This window comes from Euprymna scolopes, chromosome 31, assembly GCF_053919585.1.
Source record: "Euprymna scolopes isolate OS-2025 chromosome 31, ASM5391958v1, whole genome shotgun sequence".
Taxonomy (NCBI): domain Eukaryota; kingdom Metazoa; phylum Mollusca; class Cephalopoda; order Sepiida; family Sepiolidae; genus Euprymna; species Euprymna scolopes.
The window spans coordinates 73,524,852-73,548,000 of NC_136512.1; the positions used below are offsets into that span (position 1 = coordinate 73,524,852).

The window sequence follows — 23,149 nt, forward strand, 5'->3', positions numbered from 1 at the left end:
TTTATTGTTTGACCTCATGTTCAAAATGGTATTTAAAAAAAAAACTTTTTAAAGCAAAATTTGTAAACATGGTTATATTTGAAATTATTTCCAACCAGCAGGTAACGTCGGGTCAGTATAACTAATTATAATAATGACCACATGAACCCATGTACAGCATAATTCACGTTGACACAGATTCCTGTTAGATCACCAAAGTTAAGCAATATTGAGCCTGGTCAGTACTAAAATGGGTGACCATTTGGGAATTCCAGGTGCTGTATGTGCTCTCTGCTCATCTCGGCATTGTTTCCAGTCATCTAGCACTGAACTCGAGCAGTGCCGATTCAGGATAGATGTGGTTGGGGATTATGCAATACTTGTTTCACAATTACAGGCAAAGCTACCCTTACAGGGGGTATCCATTGTCTCTTTAAACTGAACGGGAACTAAAAATGCAAGAAATCTTATGAACTGTTTCCACCTTAAAAAAAAAAAATAACATTAGACTCAGCTGATACAGCACAAAATAGCCATGAAAAGTCAAGGAGGATGGAAAGACGAAGGAGGGAGAGCACTAACCAAACCTTCATTGGAAGAGTGCGGAGAATACTGGAACCTTGAGGAGACTTATTGCCACCCAAATCCCAGTTAAGACCAATAATCATTGCCAGCGAGAAAACAATGATAATCGGCTGTTGCTATGATGCAAAGTCATTTACAAAGGTTATCAAGAGAGATGAAGAATACTCAAAATCTGGGAGACTTGTCATCACTCAGACTCCAGGGAACACTACCCGTTATTATTAGTAAATAATCTTTGATGATGACCTGTATGAGAACTCCTAGTCAGTGCAAATAATAATAATGTGGATACTATAGAGATAAATTTTTTTTTAGTTATGCAAGACAGATGTCTTGAATTTTTTTTTTCTTGTTCTAGTTAGAGATGGGGCATCCTACTAAATGCCAGGCATTCACTTGCTACCTCATCCATTCCAACTGAGGGTTCTTTTTAAGATTCTAATCATCCCTTCAAATGCAACTAAACATGTCAGAAATAAAATACATATAAAATACATTTATAAGCCAAATTACAACACAATATTATGAAATTAAATAATTATTATTTACTTAAAACTGATATTTCGGAGAGACTTCATCCACAGAATTTTATACATTTTTTTTTTCCATGATAAATTGATTAAAAAAAAAAAAGCATTTGCGTGTCCGTCTCCGGTGTTATTTTGAAATGCTGGAAGAATATGCTTGGCGTATGTGATATGAAAGTCACACTTACGTTTTCCGTGATAGAAGCGTTCTATAAATTTTAAAATAAATTATGAAGAAATTTAAAGAACGCTTCTATCACGGAAAACATAACTGACTTTTATATCAAGTATGCCAAACGTATTCTTCTGGCATTTCAAAATAACACTGCAGATGGACAACAAACAAACTGTTTGTTTTTTTTTCTTCAAGTTAACATCATGGTAAAAAAAAAAAAAAAAAAAACCTTAAAATTCTGAAGATTGAGTCTATCTCCAAAATATCAATTTCAAACAAACAAATATTTGTTTAATTTCATAATGTTGCATTGTAATTTGGATTATAAATGTATTTTATGCATATCTTATTCAAAAATATAAACAACGCTTCGATCACAGAAAATACAATTCTGACTTTCAGATACATCAGATTTTATGAATTTTAAAATGAAATCAGTGAAAAAAAATAACTAATGCGAGTGACCCAATGGATCACAGATACATTTAGTATTGTAATATTAACTTTTGTGGGCTTCTCAGATTAAAAGGAATGGCTAGCACTTTACAAACCTTTTCTTTGCTCCGAAGTTCATCAAACATCTGCTCAATTTCCAGCCGCCAGTCCTCCTGCATAGTATGGAATGAATCTTGTGGTGTGGTCATGAAGGACGATGAGGCAATTTCTTCTAAGCGTTCCAGAATCTGGGCAAACGTAGGTCTCCCATGAGGTTCTTGATGCCAACAATCTAAAAGACAAAAAACAGATAAATATTAGAGATAAATAAAACTTTAAATATTTGGTTTACTAAAACTACTGTTCTCATCTTGAGTGTTATTTTTCGGTCAATGTAACCTCTGACCTTCTTCAGGTCTATCGTATGTATTCTGTTGTGAGAATAACACTCAAAATGAAAACGGTATTCCAAATAATAAAGAGGAGGACAAGGTTAGACACAACATCAATTTTTCAATGTGGCTAACATCCAGCTCTACAAAAGGAGCACTCCGAATTGGCATAAATGTTACGCGTTGAGCCCATTATGTTGAACAAAAATGGCGGTAGTAAATCAAATCGGCAAAGAATCAATGCAGTCATGATCTCGATTGTTGAGTAATTCTCTGGAACAAAGATGCGGCCTTAGATCAGCGAAGAATCAATGTAGTCCAGATCAGCAGTGGTTCAGTCTTGAAAAGACGGAGACTGATAACGAACTGACTTGAATCCAAAATTTGATATTTTTTATAAAAAGGTTGGAGGCTTCTCATTGGTTGATTGTCCTAACGAGTAGTTATAAATAAGATTTTTTGTTTTTGTTTTTTATTCCCGATTTCAATTAATCATCACAACACTAATATTGCACTGCAATCACGCAAAAGAGGAATAGGTGATGGCCCAGTGTTCACTAATATAATATTCAAATATTATATTGATATATTAGCTTATTTCATGGACGTATAGCTATAGAATTATAAAATGCAATATTGGATACTCTTCCATCGTCCCTAGTTACGTGCCTCCCACGCACACTGCATGGGAAGAGAGTAGATAAAAGATAAAAGTTGAAATTTAGATCAATTTCTCAACCGTGTTTAAATGTGGAGAAAGGGCAGCACAAATTTTTTTTTTTTTTCTACAAAACTGCAATCAGTTTCAACTAAAACAGTAAAAATTAAAAGACAAGCGTGTAGATTAGAGAAAGAAACAGGAAGTCATTTTTTTTTTTTACGAAATAAGTCATCTAACTATCCTACGCCTCATAATAAATTGCTCGAACTTTTAGCTTTCACAGAAAAATTATTTTTTTTTTTTTTTTAGAAGGCACCGTAATAAGAGCGAAAAATTAGCTTTTTCTTTATTATAGACTAGCCTGGGTGCCCAGCGTTGCCTGGGTGTTTTGAGGTGTGCGTGAACAAAAAAAGTTCTAGTAGGCAGGCAGGCTCAAACCCGTGACGCGAAGGCGGAAAATAAAGTGGAGGTGTGTGTAAGGGTGTTGGTTGAGCAAGCAAAAAAAAAAAAAAAAAAAAGGAACTTGCGCGAGCAAAGGAAGTGGTAGTAGGCAGGCAGGCTCGAACACGTACCCCAAAGGTGATTTAACTAGAATTGCCGCATCAACATCATTATCCCATATTATCTTTATTAATGGCCTTTATGAGGTATGAATTACCTATATATACTAGGATCAGGTGGTCCTGGTTCATATAGGGTCAAACTTATTGTTGCTTTATGTCTGATCTAACAAGAACAGCTGTGACAATGTGATTATGTCATAACCTTTTGTCAGTACACACCATGTTAGAGCAGTGTGAGGTTCATTGTGCAGATCATATAGATTGTATGCCCGATTCAAGGCTACCAAAACAGCTCCTTTATGATGAACTGTCCAAAGGAAAAAGACCCGCAAGAGGACAGCAGAAACGATTCAGGGACAATCTAAAAGTCTCCCTGAAACAGTTTGGTTTGTATTCTAACTCGTGGGAAAAACTAACCCAAGACAGATGTTCCTGGCGTGCTGCAACTCCCAAAGGGGTTACAATTGCTGAATCCGCATGCAATGAAGAACGCAAATTAGACATTAGAAAAAACAGAGCAGTCAACACCTGATATAGAATTATCCCACATGTAACCAACATGCTGAATTTACTTCAGAGCTCGAATCGGTCTAACAATCCATCTTCAAACCAACAGAACAATTGCATGATGACGTCATCGTTGCAAGCAATGGATGAGCATCATGCCAAAATTTCATGCTATACTCAAAATAAGTAAATAAAAAAGTAAGATAAAAAAAAAAAAACATCAAGAAAACAGAGATTTGGTTGGTGGTTTTTGTTTTACAGCATATCAACCCTTTTCAGGTTATTTAATGCCGAATCCAGTGATTCGGAAGAAAAAATTTTTAATAGAATATATATTTTTTTTTCCAAGTCGGTTTCTATTTAACCCATAGACTGTATTTGGTACTTGAGGCAACATTAAGACGATTCATATTGTAGAATGCACTGCATTTCAGATGAACTTAAACCATTCATAGTGATCTATATCAATTAAGATAGTGATGGGCGGCCAGGTTCAGCATGTGCTTTGATGGTGTGGAATCTTAAGCTTACTTCCCAGGCACCTATGCCAACCTTGTAGTTTGGGGGACTATTGTTTTGCGAATAAGCTCTCCTGGGTTGCTGCATGCATTGTGGCTGAACCAGTGGTCTCAGCTTTAAAATGTCGACTTGTATTTTGGTTTGGGAAGTAAGCACATTTATTTTGTGTGAAATAAATAAAAAAAAAAAAAAGATAAGTATCTTAAGTTGGTCATTATGACTTAATATAAATGGGTTGTTCTTTAAAAAAAGCCAAAAAAAAACTTACAAAATTTCAAAGCAAAAGTTATGTGTACAGTCTTGTTCTGATATTACAGTTACTATTAAATTTTGTCTCCCCACGAGGGCACAGTTAAACACAAGATCGACTCTCAAAAAGGAGCACACTAAATCAAGTCATAATGACCAACTTAAGATTAGTGATGGGACGATCCAATATTCCAGCCCTCGGATTCCAATAGAATTACTGATTTCTGTTCTAAATGACTGATTCCAATTCGTTTTAAATTTCTAAATATAGAGTTGTTTTCCGGGGAGGTGGGGGGGGTCGAATCACTGCAAAACCCCACGTAATACGTGCATATATTTCTGCAGACATAAAAAATTGATGGCAATAACCTACAGATTATAGTTTTTCTGCTCACTTAAAACCAATAAATATTCATCATTTCATCATTAACAGGAACAATGAAAAATTAAGTTTTAAACAAAAACAAAGAAATAAAAACAAAAGAATCGTTTTGGGTATCTGAAAGCAGCCACCAATTTTTCCAACTCCAATACTCCAAAAAGTTTTGATATTTTTAGATTCTTGATTCTGATTAATCACTTCAACACTGACACACACACACATCTATAAAAGTGAACGTGTGTGTGTGTGTGTGTGTGTGTGTGTGTGTACATTTTCCTACGCAATAACTATCAATTTTCAGTTTACAGACTCAAAATTTGATATACAGGGTACTGAGATTTGGGAAAATCTTTGTAATCCATTTTCGGCAAGAAATTTGGCTGTTAAGGGGGTCAAAATTCAACAATTTCACCTTTCAGAACTATCAAAATCCTCCGCCAATTTCGGGTCTAAACACTCGAAATTTTAGATATAGGTTCCCTGGACATGGATCTAACTTAATAACTTGATTTGAGCCCAAAACAATAAATGTTAAGGGGTCAAAGTTAAAAAAATTTGACCGCTTCAGTCTCTACCAAATTACTCAGACAATTTCTGGTCTAAACATTTGAAATTTTACATAAAGGGTATTCAGAGATAGGGCAAGCGTTTTAATCAGTTTGGGTCGAAAATTTGAGCTACAAATATATAAATCTATGTGTGTATGTTTGCATGTCTGCCTAAAACTTTCGATAGACGCGACGGATTTTCACAAGATCAGTATCATTTTGAAGCTCGACCCTTCAGATAACAAATACCGAAAAATTGGATAAAAACACTCATTTTTCTTCACCCTCAACTGGGTACTTTTCTACAGGGAGGGGTCGCTTTTTTCGCAGATTTTTTTTTTTAAAGTCATCCCCTCTTTTCGATTGTCTAGCCTTAATTTAAACCTATGTCACTTCCGGTTTGGCAGTAGTTATAACAGCAAAGACATCACGTTTTTTTCATGTTCTTTTCCTCCTTCACGGTATGGGTTCGAGCCTGCCTTCCTACTACCACTTTTTTTTTTTTTTTGCTTGCTCAACACACACCTCCAAACATCCGGGCAACGCCGGGCACCCATGCCAGTATATAGATATTTGTATATTTTGGCAGCAAGTCATTATTTAGACACGTCTTATTGAACATGGAGTTATTCTTCTTTTCCGATCTTAATGGATAATTTTTCAATTTGCCGGGCGGTCTTTTTAATTTCAGTAGGTAACTTATACAGAATGATGCCCAAAGGCTGTTGCTGTTCAGCCATATTCTTCTCGAGCGCTTTTTATCGGTGCATCCGATTATCTTCAGGAACGATTGTTGTTGTTTCCGTTTTCTTTGAGGTTTGGTGTAATTATAATTTTTTTTTTTTTTTTTGCTATAAAAAGGTGTGTGTAGGAGGGTAGGGGCGAATTATTTTTATTTTTTAATTTCAATGTTCTCGTGGCATGGTTTATTTAGTTTCTAGTTAGTTATTAAATACCGTTAGTATATTTGTCCCGGTGTTAAATGAGATCCGGTTTAAAAAGGACTGTCGTCTTTTTATAAGTATGGCTTCTAGTAATTTTAGTCGCCGTGTGCAGTTGTTAAAGTATCTGATTTTAATATTGTTAGTTAAGATATTTTTAATGTCGGACGGCTGTAGGTTTTTATCGTGGGATGTTAGATGTTTTATGGCACTATTGTCAGCTAAACGATAGGTTAGTCGTCAGGAGAGTGTTGTTGTATGGCCTATGTATGCTTTGTATAACTTTTTAGAGTGGGTTCGGGGCCATTCTTTGAAGGGGCATATATATATATATATATATATATATGCCATTTTCTATATATATATATATGCCATTTTCAAGGAAGATATAAACAGAGTATAAAGAGAGTCGAACATTTGTTTGAATTTGAAACCAACAATATCGATATTATGATTTTCTGTAATACATGTTCAGTAATTCTTTAGCTTTTTCCAAAACAATAATCTGAAATCGGCAAAATGTCATATTTTCTATTTTATTACAGCTACCTATAATGTAAACATCCAAAAACCTTTCCGTTTTGTTTATCTGTGTATTTTCCTCAGACATTTTTTTTCTAAGCAAATTGTAATTACATCTTTAGCCTATGAATTTATGAATTGATGTATAAACATTAGATGTACTTACTTTAGTACTGATTATATGTTAAAATTGTCCTATTTGGTGTCTAATCTATGCTAATGAAGGGACTTTATTACAATAAAAAATTGTATCATCTCAGAAACGATCGTACATAGATTGGTTGTTGATGTTAACTTCATGGGACCTAACTAAATAATTTTTCCATAAATCATTACCTCATACTTATCTATATATGATTTATTAATTGGCTAAATGCTGCATATTATATATATATATGTATATATATATATATATATATATATATATATATATATATATATATACACACACACAAATATATATATATATATATATACACACACACACACATGCAGCATTTAGCCAATTAATTTTCCTTACTTCTTGTATTAATTACCGGCAGCCTTAAGGTAGAATACTAGCTTACAAAATCAAGGATGACTATGACTGGGTTCAAATCTCATGACTAGCAGTAATTATCACTTCCTACACTGATGATTGTTTAACAGACAATAAGGAAGATTTTCTGATGAAGTCATGAGTTTTATTCTTTGTATAAAAATGTGGTTAGCATAATATAGTGTGTGCTTCTTGAAAGGATGAAACACTAGTGTCTGTAGGTATTTAAAAATTATTAGTCATAATTATATATACATATACATACATATATATATATATATATATATAAAAATATACATATATACAAAATTAGATTTAAAAATAATGGTTACAAATACCAAAGATCTTTTTTAGAGTTTAAAAAAATTCTTATCAAAAAAGGTTTGCACACCGAGAGGCCTCCTTACGGTTTTTTAATAAACAAAACAATATAGAAACACTCCCTTACAAGGGTTCACAAACTATATTTACTTCAATAAGCTGGTTAAAATTTGGTGCCTTCTTCCCCCTCCCCTTCCATTTATGCTGATGAGGAGACGATATCCAGAAATACTTTATTTCTCGATAGTTTTATTTGTAAATATCGAATGAATAAAAAGATATCGGTTCCGAAAGGATCGTACATATAAACATGATTTTGTTATGTTTGCTTCTATGAAAACTTGATTGAATAATTTCACATCCTTTCTCTCTCCATATATATATATATATATATATATATATATATCACAATTTGAAACATTTGCACTTAAAGCATCCACATGTACTTCAGCTCCGAAGACTATTTTGTTTGGATTATATTTACTTGCTTAGTTTTTATCTGACTATTCTAAATAGTTTTTTGTAATTTATTCCAATTATTTATAAGACATCAATTCCTTCTCGAGGAGATAAGACAACCCATCAATCTCCTCATTTTAAAACAAGATAGTTGTTGGCTAAACATAAAAAGTCCATTAAATATAATGGTAAACAAGATATGTCTATATGCTTGGGAAAAGCACCAAACTCAAACAAGCAGTGCATTTGCAAAGCTATCATTACTTCTTAAATAGGCAGCGTATAGAGATTACCAAACTACAGGAATCAATAATTATGCGGAGATAAATCCAGAATTAGAAACGATGATAGCAATTATCTATGTAATATGCAACTATATATGTTTGTACGGATGTTATCACCTTTCACATACATGTACAAAAAGGGGGGGGGTGAAACTGTCTGAGAGTGATTGGTGATAATTCCGATATCACTAAGGTGAAGAATTTCGACTTTACCCATTCTAAAATTAATCGTTTTAAAAATCAGATTGTCAGACCACTGACTAAAATAGTACAATTTTAAATAAATACATTTCAAAAACTGGCATTACTTTTTATTGATTTGAAAAATCAATCAAGTATTTTATTGTAAGACTATTTAAGAATATTTATTTATTTATTGCGGACTGTTATCCTCATCTTTTTTAGTTGTTGTTTCACAACGTTTCGGCCAACTATTCCTCTGGCCTTCGTCAGTTGGCCGAAATATCGTGAAACATCATCTAAGAAAGACGAGGGTAATAGTCCACAATAAATAAATAATACTCATCTCAATAATGAATGCCAATTAATTTTTTTTTTTTTTTTTTTACACAGGCATCACCACATTATCAAGGCCAAGAGGCCACTCAAGTATAAGGGTTAAAGAGTGTACAGTAGAAATTGGACAATATAGTAATATTTAGTAATGAAAATTCGGTAAATTTGATAACTTATATGGAGCGGTTCATCAAGAACTTATTTACGTTAGACTTAGAACACAACCATATTGTAGTCAGCTGGAAAGCAGGAAAACGGAAGACAATTCCACAGGCATGCAGTTCTAAGAAAGAAGCTTTGTTCATGGAATCTACGTTTAGGTTTAGGCACAGATAAAGAGTGGGGGGGGGGGAATTATTGATAGTGTTTTCTGCTAGACGAGTGTTTCTTGTGAAAGTTTGGCGAGGGGGGAACCATAGACTGAAGCTCAGTCGAACACTTTCCATGAAAATAACGATACATAAGAGACAAACTCGCAACATCTCTTCTGCGAGATAGAGGTTGCAGGGAAGAGAAAAGGACATCTCCTACGAGGCTACGAAGTCTATTTTGAACTCTATCAAGGCAGGACAAGTCCTTTCTAGCAGCTCCTGCCCAGATGTGGCAACAGTATTCCATCCTTGGACGTACCTGGCTCTTATATAGATAGAGAATTGCATCAGCAGTGAGATATCTACTGGATTGATAGAAAGATCCCACCATTTTTCCAGCAGCCTTGGCAACAGATTTGATGTACGTGTTCCATTTAAGATCAGGAGTAATGGTCAAGCCCAGAAGCTTGTCAAAACTTGAGGCCTCCTGAAGACGAGAGCCATTCATTTCAATTGATGCCAGATGTGGATCAGAATGTTGATATAAAGAGAGAAGCTTGGTTTTAGATGCATTAAAAGTAACCAGCCACTCCTTTCCCCATTGTACTACGTGCTCAAGATCAGAGGAGAGAGAATCGGAGAGAACTTGGTCATTTACTGTCTTATATGTGCTACCATAAATAGTAGTGTCGTAAGCATGTCTACAATATACAGAATATTTGTTTTACAAAAATTAAATTTCTACAATTTTAAGTAAAGAGACTTAGATTTCTTTTTATGTTTATGAAAGAAAAAAAAATCAGGTCTATACATTTGGATTATTTCAGATTATTGTTCTTATTTTGAATATTATTCTCAGAACGTTTCGGTTGATGTGACTTCTAACCTTCTTCAGGTAGGTCTTGACAAACTATAAAATTTGTACAGAATTTTAAATGGAACGTTTTATTTAATTCATAAGCATAATTTTCTCTCATTCCGCAAGCCATGATCAGGTAAAAATCTTGAGTAATTACTAATTTCATTCTTAGTATCGCCTGTACTGAAGACGTTCAACACATCGATAACTGTTACTTAGAAATGATTATAACTTAGCACTTTTATCCATTGTGCCACAGGACCTTAAAAGAAAGAGCCATGTCATCTTAATAATATTGATCCTGACGGATGTGATTTTTAGTGGATTATTATTATTAACGGTGAATTATATAGATTGTTGAGCAAAATAACATCAGAGTCTGAATAATGACAGCTAGTAGAATCTTCTGATGCATAAAGTCAGTTCCAGGGTTCCTACATATTTTCAAAGTTCATTTTCAAGGACTTTTCTAGGCTTTCCAAAGTTTTCCAAGGCCTTCTCCAGACAATAGTCAAGTTTTTACAACAAAATCAGAGATTTGTTTTACAATCCACAGTGATTGGAAAAAGTGGTAAAAAATAAAATATGCAACCTCCCTGCATCATTTTTTGCTGTTTTTAAGTATTTTTTTATTTCATCTCAATATTAACTTTTTATGACTTCTCATTTCCAACCAAGATGGCTGCTGTCTTGTCCATTTTTTTTTTTTTTCTGGCCAGCCTAATTATAAACTATCACACTTTTTTTTTTTTTTTTTTTTTTTTTGGGGGGGGGGTCTAGTCCCGTCCGCGTGAAGAAAATATGGGGGGGGGGGTATGGTGACCGCCACTACTTCCTCCCCACTTGTGTCCCCATACAAGTTCTGTGATAAAGAGACTTATGTCCTTTTATCTCTTGTATCGACAACACTATATAATTTCCGAACAAATATTTCGATTTTATTTTCAATATTTAAAAAATATTTTAATCCTTATTTTTATAAATACTTAAAAAAAATAATTTAATAGTATCTATTTCGATTTTATTTTAAATATTTTGACACAAATTTTATTAGACATAAATACAATATATTCAAGGACTTCTCAAGAAATTTTTTTTCTCCATTTTTTCAAGGTAATAAGACCTTTTCAAGGCAAAAGTTAAAATTCAATTCATTTCAAGTCTGTACGAACCTGAGTTACTTTTTCATTTCTTTGTCATTGAAAATTAATAGTTGATTCTGGCTTGTGAGTTTTTCATGTGAATTGTTTGGTTTGTTTTTTGGGGGTTATTTAATGATGAATCCAATAATTTTGGAAAATGGTTTTTATGCTTCAAGTTATTTATATCGTTAAATATTTATTGATGGAGTTTGGTTTGGTTGATTTATTTTACAGCATATCAAGCCTTTTTGGTCTACTTAAATACAGAATCCAGTAATTTTGGAAAACGATTTTGCACTAAAAGATTTCTTTATATCTTCAAATATTTATTCATGGCAGTTTGTTTGAATGTTTTTTGTTTTTTTTTTTACTTTGCAGAACATGATTCGAGTTTTGCAAAGAAAAAACTAAAATGTTTGGTGCATTTTTGGTGAAGAAACCAGTATCTTCAGATACTCTCAACTGGTCGCACCAAATACCCTAATAGGTATTACCACTCCGGACCAATGTGGGCCTAGAAACAGTGGTAATTTAGGGGTCACTCCACATTCCCCAGAACCCCAAAATAAGATCTCATGACTGGATGCCTTAAGGTCAAACCCAGGACCTTGTGGATTGTTGCAGTAAGTTCTTAAGAATAAAATGTAATTCAATTTTTAATTCCTTCATGAAAATACTTAGTCATGAGCAAAATTTTTTGTTTAAAATAACCATCAATAGAAAAAAAAAGGGACGTAATCCTGTATTCACTTGTACAGATTTACTTTTGATTAGAACAAAACTATTTCGGGGGAAAAATGCCATAGTTTAAAAAAGGAAATCAAAATAAATCGCAAATAAACTGTCAGGCAACACCAAATATGTTTAAGGCATCACGTTATACAATAATCAATATAATCAATTTATAAAACCCACTATGTCTCCAGTCTTTCAAAGTACATCTGTGAGGAGATGCAAGGTCGCAGAGCGGTGCATCAAATGATCGCATGTTTTGTGGACCATTCTTTCTATAGCCTGTAAAAATAGCTACTAATGGGGTCAAATGCATTCCATTTATACATTTTTTTTTTAATACGCAGACAGACACATGCATCTATTTATATAGTTTAGTAAAAAATAATTTAGGGAGTGAAATTTATGATTGTTCAGTGCATAGTTATGGATTAATACAGATTAGTGTTTAATGCAAAAATGAGCACAAATTTAACCAGATCCAACCACCAATTTGGTATAAAGTATTCATTCTAAGTCAATGGGCTATAACTTTGGTCAGGCTTTTAATAGGCAAAATAATCGCTTATTTTTATTCTATACAAAAATATTACAAATATTAATGACTATTGGCAGGTAGAGGAGGGGGGGGGCAAAGTCATAAAATATGCATAAATATATTTTAATTTATGCAGATTGGTTTTTTTATTTATTATGATAGAGCCAATTCTCTATTGGATATTATATATATATATATATATATATATATATATATATATATATATATATATATTAGTGATGGGACGATTCCAATATTTTTCCCCCGATTCCATACTAAATTACCGATTCTGATTCTTTATAAATCTCTAAATATTTAACTCTATAGCTGTATTTTTTTTTTCTCTGATTATTGTAGAAACACACATGTTAAATGTGCAGATGTTTTCCTAAACGTAAAAATATGCTTGTGGGGGAATATCTATCGATTTTAGCTTCACTGATTGTTTAAAATCAATAGTCATTATTTTATCATTATTACCAGCAATGGAATATTTTGCTTTAAACAAAATCAAATAAAAAAGATAAAAGAATCATTTTGGCATTGGAAAATCAATACAAGTTTTTCCGATTTTTCTGATTAATCGTCCCAACACTAATATATATATATATATATATATATATATATAGTACTGATTTTAAAAGTTAAAAAAAAAAAAAAAAAAAAAAAAAAAAAATGACTTGGATGCCATTAGCTAGAATTGAAACCCAACATTTCACGTTCCAGCCGTATTGCCTACCATTGAGGTTATCAGATTGATAAGAAAGATCTCAAATCAAGCCATATTAAGCTATGAATGAATTTGCGCATGTGCAAAAGTGATAAAAATATTCCTGTACGTTTATTCATCCATCCAAACAAAGATTTTACTTGATATAAATCATCCTTGGTGTATGATCATTATTTCCTGTTAATTTCAGTGTTATGTGACCAATAGTTTGAGAGTTTATTAGTTAAATATTTAGAGGCAGATACAGACACACACGGGCATACATCTACCGTTTTATTTATATAGAAGCGGTTTCATCAATGCATAACACCGCATAATTAATCTGAAAAAAATTAAATGCATCAAAAAAATGCATTCAATTTATGCATTGTTTTACATGTACATTTCATTTGCAGACAGACACACACACACGTTTTATTTATATAGATTCTGAATTAAGAATTTATTGGTTAGATGGTTACATGCACACACCTATATCTGCTGCTTTATTTATATAGTTTAAACAATGCATAATATCCCATAGTTTTTAAAAAGTTAAAATTGATCCAAAATACATTCAATTAATACATTTTTTTTTCTCCATTTAAATTCAAAGGAAAACCTAACTTTTATCTTTTTCTTCTTTTCATATAATAGTTTATGGTATATTATTTTCATCAAATCTGTTTTAAAAAATTCATATTAACAAGATAAAAAAGAAAAACATTTCAAAGTTAACAATGTAACCAACCACAAGAATGCTTATTAAAGTTTTTTTTCCCCTTCTTCCACGGTTTCACTTTTTTTTCTTCTTGTGAATTTTGACAGAATTTTATTTTGATAGAAAAAAAAAAGTAAGGATGAAGAAAATGTCTACTCAGTTGGTATTTTTCAGGAGCTTTCTATTCAAAACCTCATTTTTCAGGTGTTTTTCTATTCAAAACCTCATTTTTCAGGTGTTTTTTTAATTCAAAACCTCATTTTTCAGGTGTTTTTCTATTCAAAACCTCATTTTTCAGGTGTTTTTTATTCAAAACCTCATTTTTCAGATGTTTTCTATTCAAAACCTCATTTTTCAGGTGTTTAATTCAAACCCTCATTTTTCAGGTGTTTTTTAATTCAAAACCTCATTTTTCAGGTGTTTTTTTAATTCAAAACCTCATTTTTCAGGTGTTTTTTTAATTCAAAACCTCATTTTTCAGGTGTTTTTTTAATTCAAAACCTCATTTTTCAGGTGTTTTTTTAATTCAAAACCTCATTTTTCAGGTGTTTTTTTAATTCAAAACCTCATTTTTCAGGTGTTTTTTATTCAAAACCTCATTTTTCAGGTGTTTTTTTATTCAAAACCTCATTTTTCAGGTGTTTTTTATTGAAAACCTCATTTTTCAGGTGTTTTTAATTCAAAAGCTTATTTTTCAGCTTTCTATTCAAAACCTCATTTTTCAGGCGTTTTTAGTTTAAAACTATTTTTCTTCTTTAGATCACCACATTGTAATGTGAGAATGTTCACTCTTACATAAATTGCATGAGTTTAGATTTCTTTTTATGTTTATAGCTCTGTATATTTCTCTATCTCACTTTATATATGTATGTATGTATCTGTCTGCTTCTATCTCTCATGTCCCTCTATCTATGTTTCTCTCGATATATATCCACATATACACACGCATATATATATACACACACACACACACACACACAAATATTTCTCTCTCTCTCTCTCTCTCTATTTACCTGTATCTCCCTCTCAATACAGCTGAGTGTTTACCTTGTTCCCATTATAATGAGAACACACACCCACCTGCACACTTCTCAGATTAGAGCACCAGATTTTTTTGGTGTGGGTTGAACAGTGATATCTGTGAAAATTACCCCCTTCCTTCTCGTCACCAGATTTACTCCCACACAGCACATTTATTAGAAGAAATAGTTCACTGGACGAGAGAGGGGCGAAATAGAGGGGGGGGGGGGGAGTGGTCTATATCTTTTTCTTAAAATGTCTATCGAATCCACTTCACTCCTCATACTGTTTCTTTTTCCAATACCAAAATGTGATCAACTATCCACGGTGACATGTACTAGGAATCTTCCTCTATTATTCTGTACTTTCATCTAACAATTTAACATACAAAAAGACTTACTTATACAAAATACGGACTGTGCTGAAATATTTAGAAAGCCATTCTTTGTATGGAGGAGTTTTTTTGTTTTTTATTATTTTGCACTTTCATTTTACAATTTTATACACAAAACCCGACTTCTACAGAATACGGACCGTGCTGAAATAACGTTATTATATAGAAATACCTTCATATGGGGAGTGGGGTGTAACTATTCTTTACTTTTATGTAACAATTAAAAAAAAAAAAAGACTTTTACGGAATACGGACCGTGCTGGAATAATAACGTTATAATTTTGAAAACCATTCTTAATAGGTGGATGTTTTGTAACAATTTTGTTCTTTCATCTAACAATTTAATAAACAAAACATGGCTTGTACAGAATAGAGACCATGCCGAAACAATGTTATTTAGAAAGCCATTCTTAATATGAGAGGGTGTTTTGTCACTATTCTGTACTTTCACCTTACAATTTCATAAATAAAAAAGACTTATACAGAATACGGATCGTGCTGAAATAACTTCTTTTTTTTTTTTTACATAGGAGTCACCACCTATCAAGGCCCTGAGGCCACTCAAGGATAAGGGTTATTGAGTGTACAGTAATCAATGGGATAATATCGTAGTAGTCGTTATTAATGGAAATTTGGTAGATTGGATTACTTAAGGGGACGGTTCATCAAGAATTTGTTTATGTTGGACTTGAAAACAACCAAGTTTTATAGCAAGCCCCACTCTCCCCAATGGTTTATTTCTACTTGTGCAGCTGCCATCGTGCAAAGGCAGCATGCGTACCGCAGATTTAACCGACATAAGTCCAGTTCAAACAGACAGAAGTATATAGAAGCTAGAAATAACTGTAAGAAAGAAATAGCGACAGCTAAGAGAGAATTTATTGAAACCACCAAAAAAACGCATCAAAGCACAGAAATTAGGAACCCGTGACTTCTGGAAAATTTACAACAGTGTAGTAAATAATGGCCAATCAACAATTCCCCCACTATCCAACAATCATGAGTTTGTTTGCTCATTAACCGAGCAGGCTAACATGTTTGCCAGTCAGTTCGCCTCAAACTCCACACTGGACCTTGCAAACCACCCCCTCCCTACTTTCCTTTGCAAACATACGCGACACTAGACGATCCGGAAATCACCCCATCTCAGGTGCATGCCATCATAAAAAATCTTGACACTTCAAAAGCATGTGGACCTGATCTCATCCCATCTGAGTTATTAAAAAAGTGCTCCGCCGAAGTAGCGCCAGTTCTCTCCGAACTTTAAGACAAATGCCTTAAGGAATCTTGCTTTTCTGCCTGCTGGAAAACTGCTTCTGTGGTACCAATTTTCAAGAATTCTGGTGAAAGAACGACCCAGTAAATTACCGCTCTATTAGCCTCTTCCCACTTTTCGCCAAAATATTTGAGTCCATTATTGACCAAGCTCTAGTCATCTTACAGATGCTAAACTTCTGACCGACCAATTTAGAAAACCATTCTTAATATGGAAAGGGAGGGTATTTTGTTAACAATTCTGTACTTTCATCTAACAATTTAATAAACAAAAACTGACTTCTGCAGAATACAGAACGTGCTGAAACAATTATTCTTGAGAATTGATCCATCTTCTAAAAACGATTTATTTTTTCTTAAAATTACGATAACGTTAGTGGGAAGAGAAATTAGTTCACATTTGTTGTACAATACGTGTCGAGAGTACGTTTAAGTGTTTCATATATGTATTTACATTATCTGTTCGAGGGTAGGTAAAATTATTTTAAATATGTTTTACATAACCCGTCCTAGGGAAGGTAAAATTTCATATACATACTGTAAAACACTTGTTCTAGGGAAGGTACACTTATTTCATACGTGTTTTGTAATACTAGTTCTAGGGTAGATAAAATATTCTTTTGGTCAAGATAGCAAATAATACACAGATATCAAAAAATTCCTCTATCCTAAGAATATGTTCAAAATCAGCTCCATTTTTCTCATTGTTTTATATTGTCCCGAGCAACGCCGAGTAGCCCTGCTAGTCTATTATATAAATTTCAAACGTATGTGTGTTTGTATGTCTACTGAAAACTTCTGTCATCCACATCGGACCCGGTCGAAACTGGTACTATCTTAAAGGGCAATGCCTCAGATGCATAATATGTAAAAAAAAAAAAAAAAAGATTCATTCTGTGGGGTCAACTGGCCCACTTTTTGGAAAGGGTCTGTTTTTTGAGTCTCCTTTTTCGCAAGTCATGCATACATATTAAACTAAAACTATGTTTAAAACGCTTATTTTGCAATGTTATGACATCATAAACACCTGCTAGTCTTCTATTATACAAAAGACATGTCTAGCTAAAAGTGAAAAAACAAAAAGGGACCACTATGATTATGGTATTGACTGAAAGAACAGGGATCCGGATGTATAATATCTAAAAATTATGAAAAAAAATCATTGATTCTTTGAGGTACAAATGTCATTTTATTGTAGGAGGGGGTAAAAATCTTGCCTTTATCGCGCTTTCTTACGATTACAATCTATACATGGATGAATGCTGTTCATCCCTATTTTCATGTATATATATATATATATATATAAAAGCGAAAATGTATGTATGTATGTGTGTTCGCTTTTTCTGTATGTCAACAAAAGGCTTTTTTCAGAGAAGCGGTCGCTCGCTTCACAACTTTTTAAAACTTTTTATATCACATATAAATCGTAATATCTCACAGTTAACGAAGCTCGCCTGTCTAATTTGCTCGATTTCGGGAAGATAAATATTCAATATTTGTCGCTCGCCGCATGTGGGTTAGTCTTTTTCCTATAACATCTTGGAGGGGGAGGGGTGGAAGCGTTCAGCAGTAAATGAATACTATCCCGCAGTCAAACTTGACCTCATTAACTCATTAAAACGGGCACCTGCTAAATCCAAGTAATTAAATAAATTCAAACGTGTTTCCGTTAGCATCTCGCAGTGGGGCAATTGTTAACGTCGCACGTTTATTTTTTTTTTTTTTCGCACTTTAATTTACAACTTTGCCTCAACGGTTCGAGTTCGATTCTCATACTTACTTTTTTTTTTTACCCCCCCCCCCACACCTCCAAACACCCAGGCAACGCCGGGTACCCCTCACTAGTTTAAAATAAAAACAAATTTGCAACGTGATGTTAGCCTAATGGATAGCTTGTCTGCTTAAGGCATTCGTTTTTGAGGTTTGTGCCCAGCACATTTTTTTTTTTTAACACAATAAGTAATTAGCAATCATTAAAACGTTTATTTTGGTTTTAAAAAGAAAATGTGCGTAGTTTGCAAAGCGTTGAAATTAACTTTGTGTTTTCTTCAAAAATTTTATTTATATTTTTGTTGGTTTTTGTTTTTTTTACAAGGTAGTCACCTACTTATCAAGGCCCGGAAGCCACTCAGGGATAAGGGTTATTGCGTGTAAAGTAATTAATGGGATAATATAGTAATCGTTAGTAATGGAGATTTGATAAAGTGTCTTAGTTAAGGGGGGGGGGTCCATCAAGAATTTGTTTATGTTGGACTTGAAGACAAACAAGTTGCAGTCAGGTGGGAAACAGGCAAACGGAAGGGAGTTCCACTGGTGTGCAGTTCTAAGAAAGAAGCTTTGTTCATGGAATCTACGTTTAGATTTAGGCACAGATATGGAGTGAGGAAAATTATTGACAGTAGTTTCAGCAAGACGGGTGTTTTTCATGAAAGATTGGCGAGGGGGGATCAGAGATTGGAGCTCAGACGAGAACTTGCCATGAAAATAACGATAAAACAAAGACAGGCCTGCAACGTCTCTTGTGGGAGAGAGGTTGCAGGGAAGAGAAAAGGGCATCCTCCACTAAACCACAAAGTCTATTTTGTACTTTGTCGAGGCAGGATAGGCTGTTTTTAGCAGCTCCTGCCCAGATGTGGCAGCAGTACTCCATCCTTGAACGTACTTGGCTTTTATATAGATAGATAACTGCATCAGCAGTAAGATATCTTCTGGAGCGGTAGAAGGATCCTACCATTTTTCCAGCGACCTTGGCAACAGACTTGATGTACGTGTTCCATTTCAGATCAGGAATAAAGGTCAATTCCAGAACTGTCATTTACGGCCTTTGATGTGTTGCCATAGATCGTCCTGTCATTAGCATAGATGTCAACGAATGATTTAAGTATGTGTTTTGGGAGATCATTGATGTAGTTCAGGAAAAGAGTTGGACCCAGGATGGACCCCTGAGGGACTCCAGCATTAATACTGTGGGCCTCTGATTTCTGCCCATCAACCACTGCTCTTATAAGCCTATCAGAGAAAAATTATTTAATAATTGAGAAAACATTTCCAGTTATACTGTAGCTGGAAATCTTGTGAAGTAGGTCTTTATGCCATACCTTATCGAAGGCCTTTGATAGGTCAAGAGCAATTGCCCCAGAAAGGAAGCCTTTGTCAAGAGATTCATTAATCCTATGAGATAAAACCATTTGCACATTTGCTGTAGACCTGGCAGAACGGAAACTAAGGTTCTTTCTGCTGAAGTAGTTGACTACTACTTTATTTAATATGAATTCTAGCAACTTACTCATGACACACAGGAGACTTATTGGTCTGTACTGATAGGGAGATGACTTATCACCTGAATTCTTAAATACAGGGCATACTGATGAGGTTTTCCAGAGTGTTGAGAAGCACTTCTCCTTAAGGCAACGCTTAAACAGTTTCGTAAGTATGGGGGCAAGTTCTGGTTGAAGCTTTTTCAACACTGTAATTGGAATGCCATCAGGGCCAGTTGCTTTACTGGAATCAAGATTCTTGATTAGCTTGACGACCTCACGCACAGATATTTGTATGTTGCATAGCGTGTTGTCTGTTATAGGAGGAAATACGGGGAGTTGATGGCCTTCACCACATAGGGTAGAATTAGCTGCAAAGTTCTTGGCAAATAGTTTGGCCTTATCGGATGCTGATGAGATGACCTCAGGTCCATTGATGATGGTTGGGATAGAACGCACGCTTCTGTTTAGGATCCTGTTTGCTATTTGCCAAAACTGGTGGAAACCAAGCCACTGCTCAGCTATTTTGGATTTAACGGACTCAGCATATAGCTATCTTGCATTTTTTATTATTTTTTACAGTGGTTGCTGGCAGTCCTGAAAGCAGCTTTATGTCTTGTTTGAGTGGGTCAGCCATTCCACATTGTGGACATTGAAGTCACCACACATGTGAATGTTAGCCGAAGAATGAGCAGGCAGGATGTGGTCAATTTTCTCAGATATACTCTTAAAGATAGTAACTCCGCTGTTGTGGGGGGCGATAGAGGGCAAATATAAATGTGGTGGTGTAAGCAAGTGCAACCCGGAAGCACCTACAAGGTAAATTAGGGTCTTCTCTGGAGATATCCCTACCACACGGAAAGCCATCTTTAATGTAGGCACATATTCCATGCCCATGGCTATCTTGGGGGTCAGATTTAAATGTTAAGTTAGAGTATCCTTTAATTATGAACTCATCTAGGGAAGTGGTCGGCCCTATGGGAATTTCGCTTAGGAAGGATATGTCCGGTTTCGTCTCCTGTAATTGGGTTTCAACCTCTAGAAGGTTGGAACGTAGACCCCTGATGTTGGAGAAGGAGACATGGTAGTAGGGGTCTATGTTAGAGGATGGGTTTCTGGGTTTATTCATTCTAGGTTTATTTGAATTTTATTTCTATTTTGTTATTTTTTAAACTGAATTAATTTCAGTTTGTTTGATTTTTAAGTTTTTTTCTCTTCTATCTTTGAAGGAGACATAAAAAGAAATGCTAAAGTTTACAGACCGTAATGAGATAACCTCCCACAAAGTAACAGCCCTTGCAACAGATCATAAAGAAATCTTTCTAGACTGAGGTAGCATTTAATAAAATCGCATTGTACAAGATAGAAAGTGGTATATAGTCACCAAAAAATGCTCAATATCCTGAGAATAGCTTTTTCTCTTTGTATCCCTTAATCTTTTGTTTACCTCCCACTTCCCATAATCTGATGTGGGTGGGGGTAGAACTGCCGAAGAATCTGGTGGTCAGATACTTCTTTTTTAGGGTGATTTACATTTTCATGCTTTTATCCATTTTTGACGTAGAATTTTCAAGTTTAATCAAATTTTTACTGTATGTATCGTTTCTGAAATTGTTATATTCAAGTACAGTTAACAAATCCACCCCTCCATATACTTGGGTAAGGGTATGTGTGTGTGTGGGGGGGGGGGACTATCACAGAATTTACAAGAAAATTTTATCCACGTTGTCCATGATGGAATTGACATATAGTAATGAAAAAGTGCTCAATATCCTTAGTATAGTAAGTGTGTCCCAACTGAACTTCATTTTTTCTATTTATTATTTGTGCAGCCAGACAACACCAGGTATCTCTGCTAGTCGGACATAAAAAGGAACTTATTGTTAACTAGCAAATACTCCCAGTGTTGCGTTGGTACCCAATTTCTTGACAATTATGATACAAATCGGTATGATAGTATACTCATAGGAGCCCCCCCCCCACCTCCCAGGCTTTACCTTATCTCTAAGAAGGAATTAATTTATTGTTAATCACCTAAGGCGCCTCTATCTAGGAATTCCAACTGCAAGAATAGTATTATGACAAATGAACCACCACTCCGACATATGAGTTAATACCTAGGAGGAGGACATTATGACAACAGATACTATGCTAGAGAGGCCACCCCCTCACAAAAAAAAGAAAAAGAGAACGTAATCCTGGGGGTATCCATGCAGAATATTGGATATCTATCCATAAACATAACATAAATCTCACCTGTCTGTTTGAATGTATGTATGTATGTACGTTTGTATGTCTACCTAAAACTTTCAACAGAGGCGACAGATTTTCACGAGATCAGTATCATTTTAAAGTACGACCCTTCAGATAAATATAAAAAAATTGGCTAAAAACATTAATTCCTTCGCCCTCAACTGAGCACTTTTCGCCGATATTTTCAAAAGTCATCCATTCTTTTCGATTGACCAGCCATAATTTAAACCTCCGCCACTTCCGGTTTGGCAATAGATGCAACAGCAAAAACGTCATGTCTTTTTTTCACGTTCTTTCCCCCCTTTGCGGTACGGGTTCAAGCCTGCCTACCTACTACCACTTCTGTTGCTCAACACACACCTCCAAACACCCGGGCAACACCGGGCACCCAGGCTAGTCTATAATAATACTGACAAATAAAAATACACCACACTACCAAAAAAGAAAGCCCGAGATTAAAAAAAAAAAAAAAAAAAAAAAAAAAAAAAAGTGGTATTGCCAGGGAGAATGGTATTATGAGAAAACAACGAACATACACTGACCCCAAATGAAAGAGATAACGCCTGGCAGTAGAATTCAAAATGTGTGGTGCATTTATTAAATGAAATAAGTAGAGTTTTGTTGTTTTAATATTGATATTTAGAAAAATTTGTTAGGAATGTGGTGTAAAATAGCTAGGCTGGATTTAAATACAAGTTCTGCTTGGTTAGTATTAGTTTGCCGACTAAAGGAGATAAATTGTAGAAGCCTTTATGTTATTTGTGTTAGAGTTTATAATTAGTGTTGAATAAAGAAATCTTCGCTAAGATTTATTTTAAATACATTAAAGGAGTTG

General features: G+C 34.3%; 1 protein-coding gene across 1 annotated transcript in view; it reads right to left on the reverse strand.

The window, feature by feature from the left end:
* LOC145255818 (mitogen-activated protein kinase kinase kinase 10-like) overlaps positions 1-23,149 on the reverse strand; it is a 281,349-nt gene that overhangs the window by 27,761 nt on the left and 230,439 nt on the right. Inside the window, exon 4 of the mRNA XM_080114523.1 lies at positions 1,818-1,993. Within this exon, the coding sequence (XP_079970649.1) occupies positions 1,818-1,993 (176 nt within the window). The remainder of the gene's footprint in view (positions 1-1,817; positions 1,994-23,149) is intronic.